Source organism: Sparus aurata, chromosome 1 (assembly GCF_900880675.1).
Source record: "Sparus aurata chromosome 1, fSpaAur1.1, whole genome shotgun sequence".
NCBI classification, from domain to species: Eukaryota; Metazoa; Chordata; class Actinopteri; order Spariformes; family Sparidae; genus Sparus; species Sparus aurata.
In genome coordinates this window covers 27,489,925-27,510,062 of record NC_044187.1, presented here as the reverse complement: position 1 = coordinate 27,510,062, position 20,138 = coordinate 27,489,925, and the positions used below count along the sequence as shown (strand labels likewise).

Genomic DNA, 20,138 nt, shown 5'->3' with positions numbered 1-20,138 from the left:
CACTGTAGGAAGCTCCATCCCAATAATGCACTAGGCTGCTTTAACCACCGTAGTATTCAATGCATAAATGTCTTCCCATACTTGTTGGATGAGACACACCTGTTTTTATTGGTATTTTAGTGGAATTTAGATTTTTCATTAATATCTTTGAGGAAAAATAAAAATTTTTCATCAAATTTCACCTCTGATCCATCCCAGTCACTTTGCAGGTCTACCTCGAACCCAACCCTAACCCTACGTCCAGCTATGTGAAACTTTCGGAAAAAGCGTTACTACAAATAGGTATCAGTGGACTCAAAACAGCCCGAAACATGCTCCTTAACACCTCCTGGAGGAACAATTTTGGACCTGACACAAGGTCAAAGGTCAGGAAATGGTAAATAGACTTTCATTTTGGAGGTGATTTTAAGGTGAGGTTTCTCCACATTGCTGCAGTGAAATGTTACCAAATTTGAACCTGTGATAGAGTAAGACCTCAGAAAAAAGATGCAAAGACAATGATGAACTAACTTGTTTTATTGGATTTTGGTGGAATTTGGATTTTTCATGAATATATTAAGTCTATCCCTTATTCTTTGACTTGTTAGTTTACTGCCTCTAACCAAACCCTAACCCTAGGTCCAACTATATAAAAACTTTTAAAAAAGTGTCACTACAAATAGGTACCAGTGGACCCGAAACAACTGGAAACATGCTCCTCAGCAACTCCTGGAGGAACAATTTTGGCCCTGACACACCTCTGATCCACCTCATTCACTTTGCATAGGGACACGCCTTTTTCTCGAAAAAGTGAGATTTCTCCACATTGCTGCAGTGAAATGTAACCAAATTTGAACTTATGATAGAGTAAGACATCCGGAAGAAGATGCAAAGACAATGTTAAACTAACCTATGAACACATTTGGCCCAGACACTTAGTCAAATTTCACCTCTGATCCATCCCAGTCACTTTGCATAGGGACATGTTCTTTTCAATAGCTTCAAGGTCATTTGACCCATTGACTCAAAATCAATGCCAGAGCTTCTCTTCATACTTTTTTTTTTATTATTGGATTCTGGTGGATTATGAATATTTTAATTGACTTGTCAGGTTTCTGCCTCTAACCAAACCCTAACCCTAGGTCCAGCTATGTGAAACTTTTGAAAACAGTCACTACAAACAAGTACCAGTGGTCTAAGAGCACAGTACGTTAAAAAAACACACCAAAAATGTCAGCTTAGTTGGACTAACATGTTTAACCATTATATGTAAATCAGCTACACCTGAAAATGACAACTGAGATTATGAAGTTTGCAGATTTCTCATATTTGCCAGGGTCAATGTCACTTCAGTCTACAGTGACTGTACGTATGTATTTACAGACCATTTTCCAAGATAGTAGTAAGAGAAGAAGAACTGTTACTTAACATTAACCCATCCTCAGGGAGCAGTGGGCAGCGTACACACCCAGGGTCCAGCTCAGGATCTTAGGCAGTGCCTTGGTCAGGGGCACTGACTGGAGAATTTATCAAGTGTTTATGTTGTGATGGTGGGGGAAACCGGATTACCAGGCAGAAACCCAGGTAAGCCTGGGAAGAAGATGGAGATTCCGCAACCAAGAACCAAGAAGCTTCTTGCTGTGACGCAACGGTGCAGACCACTGCACCACCATGCTGCCAAAGATAGGCCATAAGCCTGGACAACAACATGGAGGGACATCAGTTGGACCCATGTCGCAGCCAAGTCCTGTTCTCCAACAGAGAAGGAGATCAGTGTGACTTGTGCAAACGACGAGTGCCCCACCGTGTCCACTCCCCCACCCTTCAGGTGTACAGGTGGTCTGCTGGGCACTAATAGAGAGGGAGCTTAGTGGGATCGGTGCCACTGTGAACACCAAAGGACAGTCTAGAACAGGCAATCTGCCCCACTGAACCTTCCTCTCTATTGTTGCCCACTGAACCACCAGGGCACCTGAGGGGAAGGGTGTGGTCAAGGGAGGACAGCCTCCAAACACGCTCCACACACATGTATGACTCATCATGACACAGATGGATGATGGATGATAAGATGACTTACCATGTGATTATAAGGCAAACTTGGGTATTGTGTGCATCCTTTGCACAAACGTATCCGTACGCTGTCTGAGTAAGTGCAGCTCCACTCTTAGCTGCATAAGCATGTGTGTGACGATTCCTATGAACAAAAGTTAGAAATACTTCTTAAAACAGGGAACCTTCTCAAAAACCTCGACCAGGGACTAAAAAAAAACCAGACAGCTCAGGTTTGTCTTGAGCACCAGAAATGATTAATAAGCATAAAGTTTGAAGTCACTCACCACCTCACGTGCTATCTGAGTAGCAGGAGTCTCAATTGTTGTAATACTAGTGTAACTGAGGTCGTCACTGGTGATTCTGTTGCTTACCAGGTGGTCAGTGACACCTTGAAGTCATCCACATGGTGGTCTCTGGCAATAGAGTCATGGTTGCTCATTGATTCGTAGTAAATTATGGATTTCATATATCCATGACCTGTCCTCCTCATGAAACATCCGTCTGTGGAAGGTCTCGAACAATTGTACATTTTATTATGCAAATTAGGTCTAGGTAGCATTTCAAACTAGTTCCTTCAGCTTAATATGGAGGAATTTGTGATTCATTTACATCAACACAGTATCAGTAATATTTATCAGTTGTATTGTGATGCAGTACTATGTATAATGTATGTAAAGTATAATCTGTAAAGATGCCCTCCATATGACATTCATAAAAATTATGCGTGTGTAAAATTCTTAAAATGGCACCCACTCAACACAAATGACAGAATGTGTGACGATGCAAATATTTTTCATTTCATTTTAACCACCCATTACAATAAAAAAATGTTAAAATAAGTTAATTACTTGATCATTTTATCGATAAAATGACAGAAAGTTGTGAAAAATGACAGAGCTGAAAGTTTTTTGTCCCACCAGTAGTCTGAAACCTAAGAATATGCAGTTTTCAGAGCATTGAGAGAAGCAGCAGAGTTTTACATCAGTGAAAGCTGGAATCAAGAAATGGTTACCATGTTTCTTACAGTGGCACAAAAGCAATAAATCCATAAATGTGGGGGGCTTTTAAAAGACAGCGTGAAATATGACCTTTTGATTTGCCAGGCGGAATAGTGACTTTAAAGTACGGTACTGTTACTAAAGTGATGCCTCTTATCGCATTGCACTAAAATGTTGAGTACCATTAAAAAATATTCCTTTCCCCACCACCACTCAGCACTAAGTGATGCTTTTGTTGAAGGGATCGTCATTTTTATCATTGCTATGGCATCAAGGTCAAGAGTGAGTGAGTGAGTTTTTGCAATTTCACAACCTAGTGGCAAATCTTACGCTTGTATTCTGAAGGAAGACTCATTGTGACTCACCAGACACAACCAGCTCTATCTATCTATCTATCTATCTATCTATCTATCTATCTATCTATCAATCTATCAATCTATCTATCTATCTATCCATCTATCTATCTATCTATCTATCCATCAGACTGTTAATAAACCACACACTTGTTTTTAAGAAGTTGAAGCTTTAATAAAATTTGTGTTGCATATTCTTTAAAGAAAACAGTACCGAACAACGTACAACAAATCAAAGTAGAAAAATAAGTTCATATACCCTCAAACTACAACATCTATAATATATTCTAACAATACGATTCTTACATTCACAAAATGCTGCGTAATGCACGTAGCTTTTTCACATAAAATACATTTCACAATGCATGAACAAAAGGTAACAATGGTCACAGAAAGTGCAGTCTCACGTAAGAACCGGAGAACAGTTTAGGTGTGTTAAAACCAACACATATGTGGCCTTAATCAGGCAATTTAAATATAAACAAACAGCATAAGACAAAACCAATCCCATAAAATGATTGATTTGAAGTTCAAGAGGTCTCTATCTTTTTTAGCTTGGAAGATCAATATCTTTGACACGAGCTGATCAATTTCTATAAAATAGATAGAATAAAATTTATATAAAAATATATAAATGATAGCTTTATTACAACAAGTAAACTGTTCAGGTTTGTACGTGAGGCTGCTTATCAAGTCTTCTAGATTCTCCCATGCACTGTGTGAGTGAAGATGTGCTGGATTATCATTTTCATCAAGGAAAAAGTGCAATAAAATGAACAAACTCAGACAAAGGTCTGTATAAATCCCCAAAACAAGCTCTCATTTCAGGCTTGTGATGCCTTTCAGTCACAAACAACATGTGGTGGTGAACAGCTATAATAAGAAAACATGATAACAAAATGGAATCTTGTTCCATAAACACAGTTTGATTGCAGGAAGCTGCAGGCTTATCAGAAAGGGTGGGTCTGTTTCTGTGAATTGCTGGATTTGTTTTCTTGGTAGATCACTTCAAGCAAAAATATAATACACCAGTGACAAAAGGCAAAGCTCAATTGCAAACCAAGATAAATTATTTTTAAAAAGCCACAAGTGATTAAAAATATCACTTATTTTGTTTAAAACCAAATAAGAAACGATGTAAAATCCTTGCATGAGCCCACAGGGGAGTCGCAGGAATGTGATGTGAACCTCAGAGGCACTTCACGGGCCATTTGCATCATCAGTCACTTGACAGAGTCAGTCAGGTCTTTGCCATTACAACATGGAAACAAATACTCTCTGCAAAGGGTCCTATTAGGAAAAGCACACCCACCCTTATTTTTACATCAAACATTTATATAAAATACAGCGCAAACTGTTTGCTCGTGCTTTAAACATTAAGAGCATCACTCATATTTTCTTGTAGTCCACACAATGTAGACTTTATAGTCTGCACTTAAAATAAATAGCTTTTATCATTATCACTTTTATTCTCTCCAAAGGTAATACAGCTTATTTTATGATTGTGGTATGTTTTGGATGATAAGCTACTGAAATATCTTCACTTTCACGTCCTGAATGTGCAATTTTATAAGTTGGCTACCTTGTGTCTGCTGCTAAACACACAGTTAGAGAATCAGTTCACACAAAAATCAAAATTCAGTCATCATCAATACAACTTGATCACCCATCAAAGCACTGTGGAACATTATTACAGAGGAAAATAAGCACATTTTTAGAGGTCAAATTTTAGACTTTCTGGCCCATCTTGCAATTGCAATGGTCAGATGAGACCACATATCAGAGAATTTGTATTTATGGTTTTTGATTTGTAATTTATTTGGTTCCACTAACTTCATTTGGGTGTGAAAGGCCTGAGAGTTAACTTATTAGATGTCTGTTTAAGGCAGCGGTTCTGTACTATTTACTGCGTTACCCTTCACAGCTGAGTGGTACATTTTTGTAACCACTGTTTAACGCTGTAGATGTGTAGATGTTTATTTCTTAGGTTCTTTTTGTTACATTTTTTTTTGTTTTTGAGACATTCCCGAAAGAAGATTTACATAATTTTGTATATAAGTAACATGTTTTACAAGTTATCTTGAGGGGAGGGGGTGTAATGGCACAAGAAAACTAGAATCAGATTCAGTTGACTGCAAGGTGAGTAAATAATGACTGAATTTGTATTTGAAGCGATCCAAACCTTTAAAGTCAGGCCTAACTTAGCCCAGATCAGTGTGATAGTCTGGCTTTGGGGTGGAATAAAAAGATAGAGCGCCTCATATCTGGGATTCTCCGGTGTGCTGTCCACTGCGTGAACCCTGAATGAACACAAAGGGCACATGGTCAGAAACGATGTAAGACTACGTATGTCATGTATTTGCAGATGTGGAGGAGGCATGATTTTGTTTCTGTAAAAGCAATTAATGTTAAAAATATGTTGTTACGTAAAAGTAGGTAAAAGTGTGACAGTCAAAGTTCTACTGACTTTTTGTAACAATTAAGCATTACAAACACAATGTACCATGTAAAAGTATGCATGATACAAAATAAGTAGTTCTCAGTGTCAGTGGCAGGGTACGGCGTTATGCACTGGCCTAAAGTTGCCTGCAGGATGTTATCTAGCGTTCTTTTTAGGAAACTTATGTCATTTATTTATTTAAATGTAGCGCAGCACTTAGAGTGCTCCTGTTTGTTACTCAGAGTGAGCTCACTTTATACTTACTTGTGACTGACTACTGGAGGGATTGGTACTGCTGAAGTCTGAGTATCTCTTCTTCTGTGGTGTGCAGATACATGAGAGGAAGTGGGCGTACTCCTCTCTCACCTGCAGAGGGCAGCAGAACATTAGAGGAAAAAAAAACAGATTCCAATGCGGACTGAGGTTTTTGTCTTTCACTTGTTCATACATTTTTTATCATTATTTCTGTTTTGTTCATCTTAGCCTCATGCTGCACACACACACACACACACACACACACACACACAGCTCTACTGTATCTTGCCTGTTTAGACAGCAAGCAGTGCATGATGAAGACCAGCGCTCCCTGAAGGCTGTTGAGGATAGTGAAGATATACACCACCGCGACGGGGCCCTCTTCGAACATGAAGGCTCCAAACACCCACATCAGACCGAGTATACACATCTGGGCGATAGCTGTCACTGTGAAAGCTCTGCAGACGGAAATGGGGTGGTGGATGGTGGGGGATCAGAGAAAAGGGCAACAGATAGAGAATGAAAGTAAAGATTAACATGAGGGCAATCACGCGGATGACTCAGTTACCACTGCAGTATCTGGAAAACCCCAGAAGAGTAAAAAGGAAAAGAGAAAGAGGACGAGTCCTCAGCAATGCAGCTACAGAACAGAGACATTTTCTCAACAGTTTACTGTCTAATAAAGTTGGTGGAAGAAGGAAAGCCAGAGGCAACTGACAGATATAACAGGAAAAAAAATCCTTTCAGATTTTAGAGACCGTTTCCAGCAATGTGCTCTGAATGGGCCCTTTGTTCCATTTGGTGATGCATCCCTCTTATTCCCATGAATAATTCACAATATAATTAACATCAAGATACAGTTGCGCCACAAAAGGGCCCTTTTGAATGTCTCTGTGTTAGATAAACATTGATAAAGTGCCCTCTGGGGTGCCCTTCCAGTGCCAAAAAAATTATAAAATGCCTTCTAGGGTGCCCTTCACGCTCGCTATAAATTTATCCAGATTTTCTCGACGCTTGTTCCCATCCGCATACATCCGGCGCCATGCCCCTCAGACATCCTGTCTCCGCCACTGCTTCCAAGATTAATCCTGAAATGTGGATGCGATATCGATTTCTCCAGCCAACAGTTTAACTAAACTAAGTTTAACTAAGAAACGACTCCCTCCATATCGACATAGTGCGTTCACATTCCAAATTCACTGAACTGAACTGAACTTCACTGATTGATGAAGCAGTATATCCAAGGATGGATACTTTTCTCTTTTTTTGTTATTGAGGCTTAGATGTGTTTTGCAGCTGCACATATTTAGACAGCTTTGTCTCCAAATACAGTGACTGAGTGGAGTAAAAAATGAGAGCACATAGATGGAATTGGGGGGGGGGGGAGTCCCTCAGTAGCACCCCATTAGAGAGTAGAGTCAGTACTATGAAAACATTCTCTCCATTCTCCCCCACAAAACTCTCACATTCTTTCCGTCCAATTTTCAGTTCCCAAAGCTGTCCCCCTTTGACCAATTTAGGCTTAACGCAGTGCTTGCTTGTGCAGTGGAAAACGTTTGGGTCACATCACTTCCAAGTTTACAAGAGCGGGAGCAGAAACGCAAAAAACAAAAAAAGCCACACGCAAACACACAGACACGCAGACTGACTTGATTTTGTGTAGCTTGGAGAAGTCTGGGTTGAGGCTGGTGAACTTCTGGGCGAGCCTCCAGACGGTGACGATGAAAAAGAAGACGTTGATGATGATGATGAGGCACACCGGGCCGAAGAAACTCCAGATGAGGCCGTGTTCCAGGGACAGCCAGCAGCTGGTGAGGAAGAAAGAAAACACATGTGCATGACGGGATTTTCTTGACGTCACGGAGATAGATAACAGCCGCTCTGTGTAAACCAGTGATGTAACCGCGATCACACATCGAGAATGCAAACACATACATTCTGTAACACTTACTGCTCGTCTGTGCCGTATCCCTGCGGCCTAATGATGCCAGATATAATGAGGATGGCAAGCGGTGTCCCATAACCAGTGAGGAATAAGTAGAGGGGCCGGATGGTGGCATTGAACACCAGGACCACCATACGGTACAGCTGCACCCCCTCCAACAGCATCCAGGTAAACACTCCCAGGAAGAAGTAATGGAGCAATGCTGCCACAAACCTGCAGCCGCCCTGTCATTTAATATAACAACATGAAGACAGAAAAGATCAGAGAGGAAGGAGTGGGCAAATGTCACCGCAATTACAGCAGTGATGGGATTTAGATAAAAGTTTGAAGGAGACACTATCATTTTTGGTTGTTATAATTAGATTATTGCATCAAAGTCAGATTGATTAGATTAAGATGATAGAGGTGGTGAAAGAAGAACTTCCATAAATCAAAGTCCTGCATTCAAATTCTTAGTACAAAAGAATAATACAACTCTAAGGTGAAGTTCACCCAAAGATTAAAATACAGCCATTATCTATTATCACCAGTCAACTGAAGTTTTTCAGAAAACATTTTATGGACTTTCACAGCAAAACAGTGTTGCAGCATTCACCTAAACAACTTTTAAAACGTTTGACATCAATTGAAAAACACATAAAATGGCTCCATAGGGCTCGCCCAGCATAATCCAAGTCTCTGGAACCCTCAAATCGATTTGAAAAGACGTTCGTTTCACCCTTTTATAGCCAAAATCCTGACTTTAACTGCTAAGTTAGCATTAGCACACAATGTTTGGAGCTGGTGTGCAGGCTTGAGTACACATCAAGGGTGCTAATAACATATTAATGGGCTGAATAATATCGCCGGAAGATTCCCTTCACTGTTTAACTAAGCAGGATAAGTGGATGACTTCAAGCCATTGTAAACATCTTAGCCTTAATTATTTTCTTACTAAAGGGTAGGTCAGTAGTCAGACTATTGCACTCCATGTAACTGAAGTTACTATTTTCTTGCACAAACATACCTTAGGGGTTGTTTGTGAAATACCAGCGAGAAAGACCAGGTCGGCCAGGAAGAGACAGATGCAGAGGTGGAGGTGGATGGTGGTGCGTGTCCCTTGTATGGAGCGGCAGAACTTGAACGTCAGGATGCACAAGATGAGACACAGCAGGGAGATGATCAGCCCTATCATGCTCACCAATTTGAGGCCAAAGGTGTGCTAGAAGAGGAGACACGACAAGTCCTGAGGCGTTTAATCGGAGTTATAAAGTCATCATTTACAGCTTTACACTGACAGGTGACAAGGGAGGGAGAGAGAAAAGCACATTTATTGTCCACCACACTTTGTCTGGTAAAGAAATAAGCAAGACTATTATTTTGGCTTCTTGGGGGCAGCACAAACAAGCAATAACAACACTGATATATTATATAATTATATTTTCTCTGTGGGTTCATCACAATGAGTGAAACCTTTCACATTGCACTCTGTCATTTGACTTATTGTAAGTTTAAGAATATTGTTTGGTGCCAATCTGAAGCACACCAGTATGCCTGTGGAGTCTGGACTATCAAAGTGTTTAATATTAAATCAGCACATAGCCTAAATAAGAAACTAATAATTCAATTAATACATTGTGAAGAAAATATAAATGTTATATTTATATGAACTTTCAATTATCAATTATTTGCTGCTGTAAAAACTAAATACAGGTTAAAAAGGTTTTTGTTTATCTTAACAAGGCTGCACATGCTACCTACCACGCTGGCTAATAATAAGATAAGCTAGATTGTGAGTTTGGTGTGCTCAGCATCAAACTGAAGAGGCAGTACTAACAGCAGCAGCTAACATTAGTTGGTTATAATTATAGAGTTTAATTTAGAGTTTTCTCAGTAGTGTTTTGATTCTAAATATTTTCCTCAGAGAAAAACACAGCTGGAAATGTCTCTGCGACAAGAGAAAGCTAACGATGCTAACATGGACTCTGCTCTTTTGTTATATGTTCACAGACCAACCCTGGGTAGCCTAGCATGATCATGTTAAGACTTAAAACCCACAAAGGCTAAGTTACTTTGTCTGTGTACAGTGTTTTACCTATACAACAACCTCTAGTAGGTTAACATACTAAAATATTAGCGTAGTTGTTGCCATGCGTAACAGAAATCTGGCTGAATTTGGTAGGAGCTGTCGTGCTCGCTAGCCCGGGCCTACAGGTACATGACTGGATGAAACGGTGAGATTGTGGTAACAATAGCATTGTCATGAAAGGTGACATCATAAATTAAATTGAAAAATTATATACAATAAAACTGAAAGGTGAAAATCAATGATATAGTAGCAAATGAGGTGGTGCCGTTTGATGGCCACCCCACGACTTTCAAAATCTGTGTGGGTTCCCCTGTTTGCAGGATGCATGGCAGCAAGGTTGTGGTTCTGTTTGTGGCTAAATTGGATTAATTACTGTAATATAACGATAATAAAGTAAGGTAAACTAAGTTTTAGTGCCATATCCTCAGCACTCCACCATAAAAAGTAGTTTTAATTTTAAAAATGATCCAAAAAGCGTTTCTCTTAGCAGGGTTCCATGCTCACTTTAAAGAAGTACAACATTCCAACACTAAATGCCTTTGTCAGATTAACATACTTTTGCTTTTATAGTGTGTGTATGTGTGTGTGTGTGTGTGTGTGTGTGTCTTACCTTCATGGGGTAGAGTGCCATGAGCACAGCAAAGCTGCTCAGATGTTCACTGGTGCACACAGTGTGTGTGGCGTTGGAGCACTGATGATAGCAACCATCTGTGGACCAGGTCCCTCTCTCACTCCAGTACGCACAGATATACTTCACCTCAGGAGACTCCTTTCTGTCCTATGATCAACATAAAACCATTATGTCAAAATCAGGCCTTAGGTTTCATACATATCCATAATCCGATACTCCCCTCGTTCTTTTATTTATTTATGAGGACGTGTCGAAAGAGATACGACAGTGGCAGAAGTAAGACCTCAATGAAAACACCAGGAGGAGTTGGACTACCTGAAGATGTCTGAGGGTAAACTTGATAGGGCTGCTCAAGTTCTGAGTGGATGGGTTAGAGACCACAACAGACACGACTTTAGAGGTGACGTGTAAGGAGGAGGGGACCGCTGTATCGTTTTCACGTCCTATGAGCTCCTCGAAGGATTGGTTAACAGAAATCTCAAGGTTCTTGTAGCTCAACAATGCAGCCATGGCAAAACCTGTAAAGGACAATAATAACAGACATGAAAAGTATTTGATATATATGAACATTGTGGCTCATTTGTCAGAAGAGAAGAGAAGAGAAGAGAAGAGAAGAGAAGAGAAGAGAAGAGAAGAGAAGTTTACCAGGGTATGATCCCGTCCCAGCCGCTGTTGTCCAGTCGGTGTCGAGTGCAGCGTTCTCATTGGTCAGATGTATTTGTCCAGTGGGTCGAGTCTGTCCTCTCTGCACTGCGATCTCTGCATCTACTTGAACAGATAACTCATTTGAAATGACACAGTTCAGCTCAATTTATTTATTTATTTTCACTGTATTGGAATGGCAGCTGAGCTTATGGACGCTGTTACCTGTCTCTGTGGTGTCTATCTTGGTGCGGTTGTGTTTGAGCTGCGGACCAATGAGCATGATGGCGTTCTCCACTGTGCCGAGCAGTTCGCTCACGTCTTCACTGCTGTCCAGGTGACCAGGGGTCAGGATGGCCACGGTCGCTGTGAAAAGTTTCTGTTGCAGGAAACAAGAGGGGGAAATGAGAATACTGTATGTGTGTTGCAAGTGTTATAATGGGTGTGTTTGTGATTTTGTATCTGCTGCTCTGACCTCCAGTAGTGCCTCGCCATCAGCTTTCACTTCACCACTGGGGCTGGGGTTAGACAGAGCCAAACAGCTGTTTCTCATCATGACCAAAATGTCTGCCAGGCCTCCAAGTGACTTAGAGACAGAGAATAATGAGACTATTTAGTTTGCCATATAATGAAGTTCACATAAACTAAACCCTACAGAGCAATAAATAAAGGAAACGAGCTGAAAATCTTCTTTAACAAAAGACACTTGACCCTGCGCTCCTAGCACGGACAAGTGCAATAACAAACCAGCTATAGAGAGGCAAAGTTCATTCGGCTTTCTTCAAACAACGTTACCTGTGATTTGCAAATCAGAGTCAAGCAAGGGTGCAAACCTTTTTGCGAATTAGAGGAAGTTTTTTCGAATTTTGAACTGAAAGGTGCAATATAAAGAATTGGCCACCTGGGGGCAGCAAATTACCAGCGTAACCACTAACTGCTGCCAACTATAGCGTTCAGTTGCGAATTTTCCTTACTGAGCGCTTAGAGCATCGGGGGAACTTTTGTGTTTACGATGCTAACACAGGAGCTTTGGACAGGGGCGGGACAGGGCTAGCTGGCTAGCATGCTAACTTCAGTAGATATCCCTGCAACAATATATAGACAAGGTAATGTCAAGATTGTTATATCTTCACATTCTAATGTTGATTTTTGAATGTTTACAACCAAAGTTGTTGGATATTGCACCGTGAATTTTGAACTTGCTCTTGAAGCGTTCGAACTCTAGGATTTCTTATTAGATATTTTCAGATTGTGGTACTTTCACAGTGTTAGGACGAGTGGGGACTCTCTTAAGTTGCAAAACCACCTTTTTAAGTGTGAAAGATTCTATGTGTAATTTACTGCACGATTTAAATGGGATCAAAATATAATTTGACTACAATGCAGATGAAATACTGAAATAAGGTCCCATGGTAGTGCACCAAAAGGGGAGGGACTGTGCCTCTCAAATAATTTGCCTCTAATTTATTTCTAATTGTTGCAGTATGTAGAATTGTGGTCATAATATAATATAGCGTTTAAACATGCAGCTTACCGGTGCAGGCCCGCTGTCGGCATTGAAGCTGTCACAGGCAAGCTCTAGATAGAGCGGAAAGAAACATTACTCTTATCTCACAAGTTTGGTCTGATTTGACTTTACCATTCATTGCGAGCAATGGAGTGTGATCAAATCTGTCTTGCAGCACTAAACAGAAACTCATCTCCATATCTTGTGCGATCTACACCACAGATTATCTGGAATCAGATGACTCAACACAGAGAGTAAAGTGAGGAGGAGGAGGATCAAAAGAAAACTGGGGGCCCAGAGGATACAGACAGCGACACCACACAGCGTAGGATTCAGAGGTCAAAGAAGTGTTGTATTTTAGAAGGGCCATAGCAGCTACTATGAAGACATCTGCATGTGCGTGCGTACACTCACTTGAGCATCGGGTCCTGTTGTTGCCATAATTAGTGTACCCTTTTGGACACCTGCATCGGTAACTCCCGGCAATGTTTTTACAAGTTCCTCCTGCTCCACAGAGGTCTTCGCCATTCCTTTCAGCTTCATTGCATTCATTTATGTCTGTGTAAGGAGAGACAGCAGAGACACAAAGGGGCAATGATGTCAGAAACTGAGACAAATCTGAATGTAGCAGGCGTCGCAAACGGAACAAACATCTCCGCAGTGTAACCACGGGCACGGCCGTGTGAGTCTCACTTTGTTGCTAAAACAATCTTAGAGACAGATCTCTTTCCCGGAAACCAGTGGCACGGGCTGCTGCCTTGCCAAGGTTGGTTAAAAGCTGCAATTTGAAATAGTGGGAGAAAGGAGATGGCTTTGTTGTTAAGGTCAAAGTAAAGGGAGTCACGGCAGTTGGATCATAATGAACGAGAAGCATGTGTGACCTTTTTGAGATCAGCTCACGACAGGCAGTTTTAATTTTGGAAACATCCCTTGTTCTACACAGTGAGCTCCCTGATTTGTTTGATAATTATACAGAGCTTAATTTGAACATGAAAAACATGCCCTTATCCCTGTAAACAACTAGGGTTGTTGTTTCTATTCCTCAATAAGCAGCTCAAGGAAATGATGAAAATACTACTACAATCTCTTGGCTGTTCAGCTCGCTGTAACGTTTGAACTTGATTTCTTGGCCGTATTAATGGTGCTGATGCCTTTTAACACAGAGGCTGGTGTTTTGGATTGATGAGCGACTTCGTTAGTGTCAATAGGCAGAACAGAGTACAGTTTGTCTTTTTTTGAACCACTCAGTGAACAAAAAACTCACCGATGCAGGGTTCACGGCTGTTGTTGGCGCGGTTGGTGTACCCAAATTGGCAGATGCACTCATAGCTCCCGATCCGGTTGGAGCAATTACCGCCGAGACCGCAGATGTTGACAGAATCGAGGCACTCATTGTCATCTGACAGAAGAGCAAATGGAGATGAGTCAGACCATTTGATCAAGACACTGGTCACACACAAACACACATACACACACACACCTAGGCATTGTCCATTTGCTGCTGTGAAGTTGACCGTCTCTTTGTGGTTTTTGAACCCATGCTTGCACTGACAGTAATAGCTGCCATTCGTATTGAAGCACTCCGCGTTGTTCCCACAACTCTCTGTGATGTACTCGCACTCGTTCACATCTGAAGGGGTGAATAGTAAAGACAATACAATCTTAGTGACACACCTAAAAAAAAAATACATGTTTGTTTTACTGTGATGCAGTCTGGACAGTGCTTAAATGCCTAAAATGGAAAAAAGAAGAGGAATGTCATCAAAACGGGAAGTTTTTGGTGATCAACTCCAGTAAGAGGTACAGAATTGTATGATGGGAACAGTACAGTTTTCTAAGAAGAAGCTAGAATAAGGTATTGGTGGAGAACAGAAGCAAGACAGTGGAGGATTGGTTTAAATCCAAGGTGATGGCAGATTATTACCAAAACATTTGGAGCCTATTTTGTTGAAGCCCAGTTGACATGAGAAACAAATCCCCGCCATGTACAGCAAGCCTGTGGGAGGAGAGAGAGAGGCCACTTAGTTTCAATTCACAGTTCACATCTTACAATAACAAGGAAGACACAATAATGCAAAAAAGCTTTATTCAGCCAGTCAGGCTTTTACAGGAAATTTCATGATTTCTCCCAGAACGGGCCTCTGAAATGCCCAGGTGCTGAAAGAACCACTCCTCTAGTGACCATTGGAGAAAAAATTAAATCCTTATTGTAACCTTGCCCCATTTTCCTTTTTGCTCCAGCGGGCGACTGTGCTGCTGTTAAAATTACAACATATCACCTGGCCTTGCACAAAGTGCCACTAGCATTACTGTAACTGCTCTGACTTCAAGCTGACCACATTTGCCTCCTTCAGTGCAGTAACTAGTTGGTGTACGGTGTGTGTGTGCAGCTACTGAGCAAATGTTAACATGCTTAAATGCTAAATTAAGATGGTGATGGCAGTAGTACACCTGCTTAGCATTTTAGAATTGTCATTGTCATGGTGTACATGTGTGTGTGTGTGTGTTTGTGGTGTGTCCATCTGGGTAACATGGGTACATGACTCACTGTCTTTCCCTCTCACACTTCCCTTGCAACGGCCTTCCCCTTTTCCTCTGAGAGCGAAGACTAGCGCACCTTTTTTTATGGCACCCACCAGCGCAACAGACACGTGTCGGTCACAATTCTTGACTGATGTGTCGTTGGTAAGGCAGAGAACAGCGCCCCCCCTCTTCACATGGCATAAGTAGAAAAATATCCCACTTCTCCCTGTGTGTCTCCCTCCCTGACTCACAATGAGTCCTCTGTTGATCTGTGGCGAAGCTGGAGCTCCCATAGTAACACCACTATAGCCGGGCCGAGTTTGTCAGTGAGATAGTGTGACTGAGTCTGGCTTTATGACTTAGTCACTGCAGACAGAAACAAAGCCATAAAATATACAAAGGGGGACACTGTGCTCAGGTCGCAGCTGACTTTCATTCACCAGTATGCATGGCGGTGAATGAGAATAGTTGTCTGTCACATAAACTATCCTCTCTGTATGTCTTATCTGTTACGGTAAGTTGCATATTTTGTGCGTCTGTTTCTCGTCCTGTTGCATTAAATTTGGGCCAGACAGAAAGTGGAAGTTATATAATATATATATAAAATTTGTATACAGTTTGGTTTCTATTTGTGTGCCTCGCAGACAGATATGTGCAAATGCATGTGAAAACAACTGCAATAACTTATAAAGTATGGGCCTTATTTTACCTCTATCAAACACCAGACTGACTCATAAATGCGGCTTAATAACATGAGTACAGTTCAACAACATGAAGGGAAAGTTTGCTACTGACCTTTAAAAAAACAGTACTGAAATTTCTTCTTTTTTTGCTTTTTTTTTGCTTTAATTCGGTGGTGCTCAGTAAACACACTAAATTACAATGAAGATTTTGATTGATTACTAATAAAACAAACGGCAGACGCGCTCAAAGGCGCCAGAGTTTGTGTTTGACCTTCTTATAGCATATGATCAAAGGTGTAGAGCAAAAGCAGCTGTTCTGGCTCTTCTATAGAGTAAAAAAACAAAATCATTGGACACAGTGCTGTGTTTAAGCTCATAAATCATGGAATAGCTCCTCTCATGAGATCAATAGCGTCTGTTATTGTGTTATTGTGTTATCTCCAAAACAGGCAAACTTTTCAGTATGTGTTGAACTATTTTGGACTTCTGACAATTTATTTTTTATTATCAACACAATAGCTCCTCTTGCATTCTCAAAGTGTGCTTACCTTCCAACTGTTAAAGGCCAAAAATGTACAGTTTAACAAGAGCCTATATTGCTTGATTCCTTTTTTGTCTTATCTTGGCCAAGTGGGGCGAACAACAAGTTGTAGATATAACATTAACAAAGTATCGCTTTCATAAAGCTGAGTATTCACTCTCCTTCTAGAAAAGGTTAGGGTCAGCTTTTTGTCTCTGTCAACTTCTGAGGGGAATATTTGACTCTTTAGCTGCTTAATGTTCCACTACATTGTCAAGCTCGTCACTAGCTCTGTCTTTGTGTCATTTATTAAGCATGCAGTCAGTGGGTTTATAGGAGTGTAGTGGATGAAAACAGCTGCCTACTACTGCTGGAAACAAAACCATAACACTGTGGGCCAGAAAAACAAAAAATAAGATCTGAAAACAAGCCAGCATGCTCTGTGAAGCTGAGGGAAACCACCGTGTCAGGTCATAATTCTTGGGTTTGTCACTATGAGTGAATGAATGACTAACGTGAGAGGAGTTCTTTCACGTTGGTGTGTGATTTGATCACAGTAGATTTCAGGTAACATTATACCTACACAGTTTATACAGGTTGCATATAATATTACCTGTAGTGTGATATTTGTCTTAAACTGGCTTTTGTACTTTGGTCCAGCTCAAGTCAAAGCAGAGGTAGAGGTTTGACACTGAGCATGATCTGAGAGTAGCTCTGTCTACCATCACCGCGTCAGGAGTTAATCTCTTTCGCTTCCACAAACGACTGTTAAGTGGAAACGCCGCAATTTGTGAGCCCCACTTACTTTGTGTGTACACACAGTTATGACCTTATTATGACATTAACGCGTTATCTTCAGCTTGCAGTTGTGAGGTTCAAACTCAGTTTATTATGAGTTGTATATGAGGTCCAAATGAATATTAAAAAATACATGTGCTTTGTTTGAATTCCATAAAAATAGGTTGGATTTAATGGCCATCATGCAATGCGGGTCCAAAGGTGAGCACTGTTGAGAACCACATATCGTGTTTCAACTAACAACATATTAAAGGTGCAATATGTAAGAATTGGACACCTGTTGAATTCTAGTCAAAACAAACATTGCTGCTAACTAGAGCCGCTGTTAGCTTATTAGCTAGGTTAGCAGTGCAACTAGTGGTCCGGACTGGGAGCTCAAACACCATGGGAGCGCTGGTGTTTACAGTACTAGAATAGGAGGGGATCATCCCTATGTTCCCCGCTTTGTATGGAACCGAGGAAGATGGGACCCTTTTTTTAAAAAAGGGTCCTATGTTCCCCGCTGTTCACCCAAAGGGTTAGGGTAAGGGTTTATTAGTCTTAAAACATGAAAAATGCCAGAACAGGAGGCGGACCCTCTACGCAGTTTTGACTAGACTGTGGCGCCCACATAATTGTACTGTACACACTCCAGCATATGGATATTGTCCCGAACACTTTTCAAAATAAACTGGCGATATTATAGGCCTAACGAAATTAAATTAAATTAAATTAAATCATCGAAGGCATAGACCTATGTCGCACAATGCAGCAGTTATGGAAATTATGGTGGAAAAAATAATCCCTTAATATTATTGGACCCGTTAAGGAAAAGCGGGGAACGGACCGTTTTTTTTAAAAAAGGGTCCTATGTTCCCCGCTGTTGCCGGTCGATGAACAAACCGGGGAACACAGAACCCGGGGAACATAGGTAGGCTTCCGAATAGGAGGTGTGGACGGGGATAGGATGGGGCTCGCTGGTTAGCATGCTAAATTCAGAAGATATCATGGGCATCAAAATGTTATTTCTTCACATTCTATAGATCATTTCAGTGATTTTTTTTAATGTTTCAACTTTTTCTTACATATTAGACCTTTAAAGGGTGGTCATAAGTTTAAATGTTAGCGGACTCCAAAACTAAACTAACTTTAGCTTCGTTGTTCTCTGTCTCATTTTACACTTCATGTTACAATCCACTCACATATGGTCAAAAAAGGTTTTAGTTTCTGGATGTGACACGTATGTCCTACATAGTAACGACATGGTTAACATAAAGAGTAATGATGACATGACATCTGCACAAAGATGGAATAAAGAAGACTATGGGTACAAGATATTACACTGTAGCCCATGTTATTAATATCTGTATATGTGGCGGGCTCTGAAATCCGCCTGACATGATTGTATTACCACAGATATCACCATACACAAGGTTTGTGGCTTTTAGATTCTTCCTGTGCTGACTCACTGGTTAGGTCTGGCTCAGGTTTATTTCACTCTGATAGCTTGAGGAGCAGCTCAGACTGAGCGGGTCAGTCCTGCAGCGTCAGTCCGGTGGCAGAGGTTTTTACCACACAGCAGCCACTCTGACCCATCCTAACATCAGCTCAGTCAAACACAGCTGGAGGGCAGCACAGGGTTAACATTACTGATGTGGCCCATTCCAGCTAGAATTAAGAGTCTAAAAATTGTAGCCGGCCCTGCCATCAAATATAGAAGCTGTGACCATGGTAACATCTGCCATATCAGAGGTTATATCGTATTTTCTCTCTACCTGCCGCATGTGATTTAAAAGTTATGCGTATGACTGAAAGTTCATCATCTGAGTTGTTACAACATGGCTGAATTTCCTTTTACTTTTTGTTTCTTCTTTACTTTTCTTTAACCTTTACGTACACACCCAGTCACACACACACACACATACACACACACACACACACACACACACACACACACACACACACACACACACACACACTGTGCTCTCATTGATAGACTTACCAAGAGTAAGTAGCTCCTTCCCGGGCCCCATGTCAAAGGCAAACCAAATATTCTCGAGCAGCTGATGACTTAATCAGATCTTAATGTAAATCTGGTTGATGTCCTGTAAGGGAAGGCTTAGATCCCGTCACAAGGTTCAAAAGAAGGTTTTTTTTTCAGTCTTCCCTTAAGTCCAAGGTCCAGAAAATCCACAAAGTACAAAAAGAAAGAACAGAAAGTGAACAGCGAGGAAAAAATAAAAGAAGATAAAAAAAAGATGAGTCCTTTCTGTGGAAGGTAATTCTGTGTGGCAGGAAAAATAACAGTGAACCTTCACCAGCTTTCTTCCTCTCTCTGAGCAGCCTGGCTCTCCCCGATACCCCACCCTCTCTCTCTCTCTTTCTCTCTACCGCTCTCTCTGTCTCTCTACCGCTCTCTCTCTCTCTCGCTCTCTCTCTCTCTCTCTTCTCCCTCTTGTCTCTGTCTGTGTTTCTTGGTCTTTTCTTTCACTGTACTATATCTTTGCATGTGAACACATTTCTCACAGGCACCGTATCACATTGCCTGCACAAACCGCCCTCTGTCTTTCACATTTCCCTTTACGCTCCAGTGGGCTCTATTTCAGGAGCTATTCACAACACTCATGAGAGACAGAAAAAGAGAGGGGGGGGGGGAAATGAGTAACACTCAGTCTAAACAGCTGCTGCCGTACTTGAGATTTGCCAGTAAGTAATCTTATATCCGTTCCAATTCTCCATCTCCTCCTACTTTTCCTCCGTTCCCC

At 41.1% G+C, this 20,138-nt stretch overlaps 1 protein-coding gene across 2 annotated transcripts; it reads right to left on the bottom strand.

Annotated features, from left to right (window-relative positions):
• Nucleotides 1-3,535: 3,535 nt before the first annotated feature.
• Nucleotides 3,536-19,929, bottom strand: LOC115590043 (CD97 antigen-like). 2 transcript variants are annotated; one of them, XM_030431302.1, is made up of 17 exons: nucleotides 19,376-19,929; nucleotides 14,795-14,866; nucleotides 14,351-14,500; nucleotides 14,135-14,269; nucleotides 13,285-13,428; nucleotides 12,898-12,941; nucleotides 11,839-11,949; nucleotides 11,589-11,742; nucleotides 11,367-11,489; nucleotides 11,037-11,239; nucleotides 10,701-10,868; nucleotides 9,029-9,223; nucleotides 8,029-8,246; nucleotides 7,727-7,885; nucleotides 6,367-6,535; nucleotides 6,087-6,188; nucleotides 3,536-5,682 (listed from the first exon to the last, which is right to left on the bottom strand). In XM_030431302.1, exons 1-17 carry the CDS (start codon nucleotides 19,404-19,406, stop codon nucleotides 5,641-5,643), a joined length of 2,220 nt encoding a protein of 739 aa, XP_030287162.1. In that variant the 5' UTR covers nucleotides 19,407-19,929; the 3' UTR covers nucleotides 3,536-5,640. The 2 variants fall into 2 exon arrangements, with proteins under 2 accessions (XP_030287162.1, XP_030287169.1); XM_030431309.1 differs by having other exon boundaries at nucleotides 11,367-11,486.
• Nucleotides 19,930-20,138: the final 209 nt, after the last annotated feature.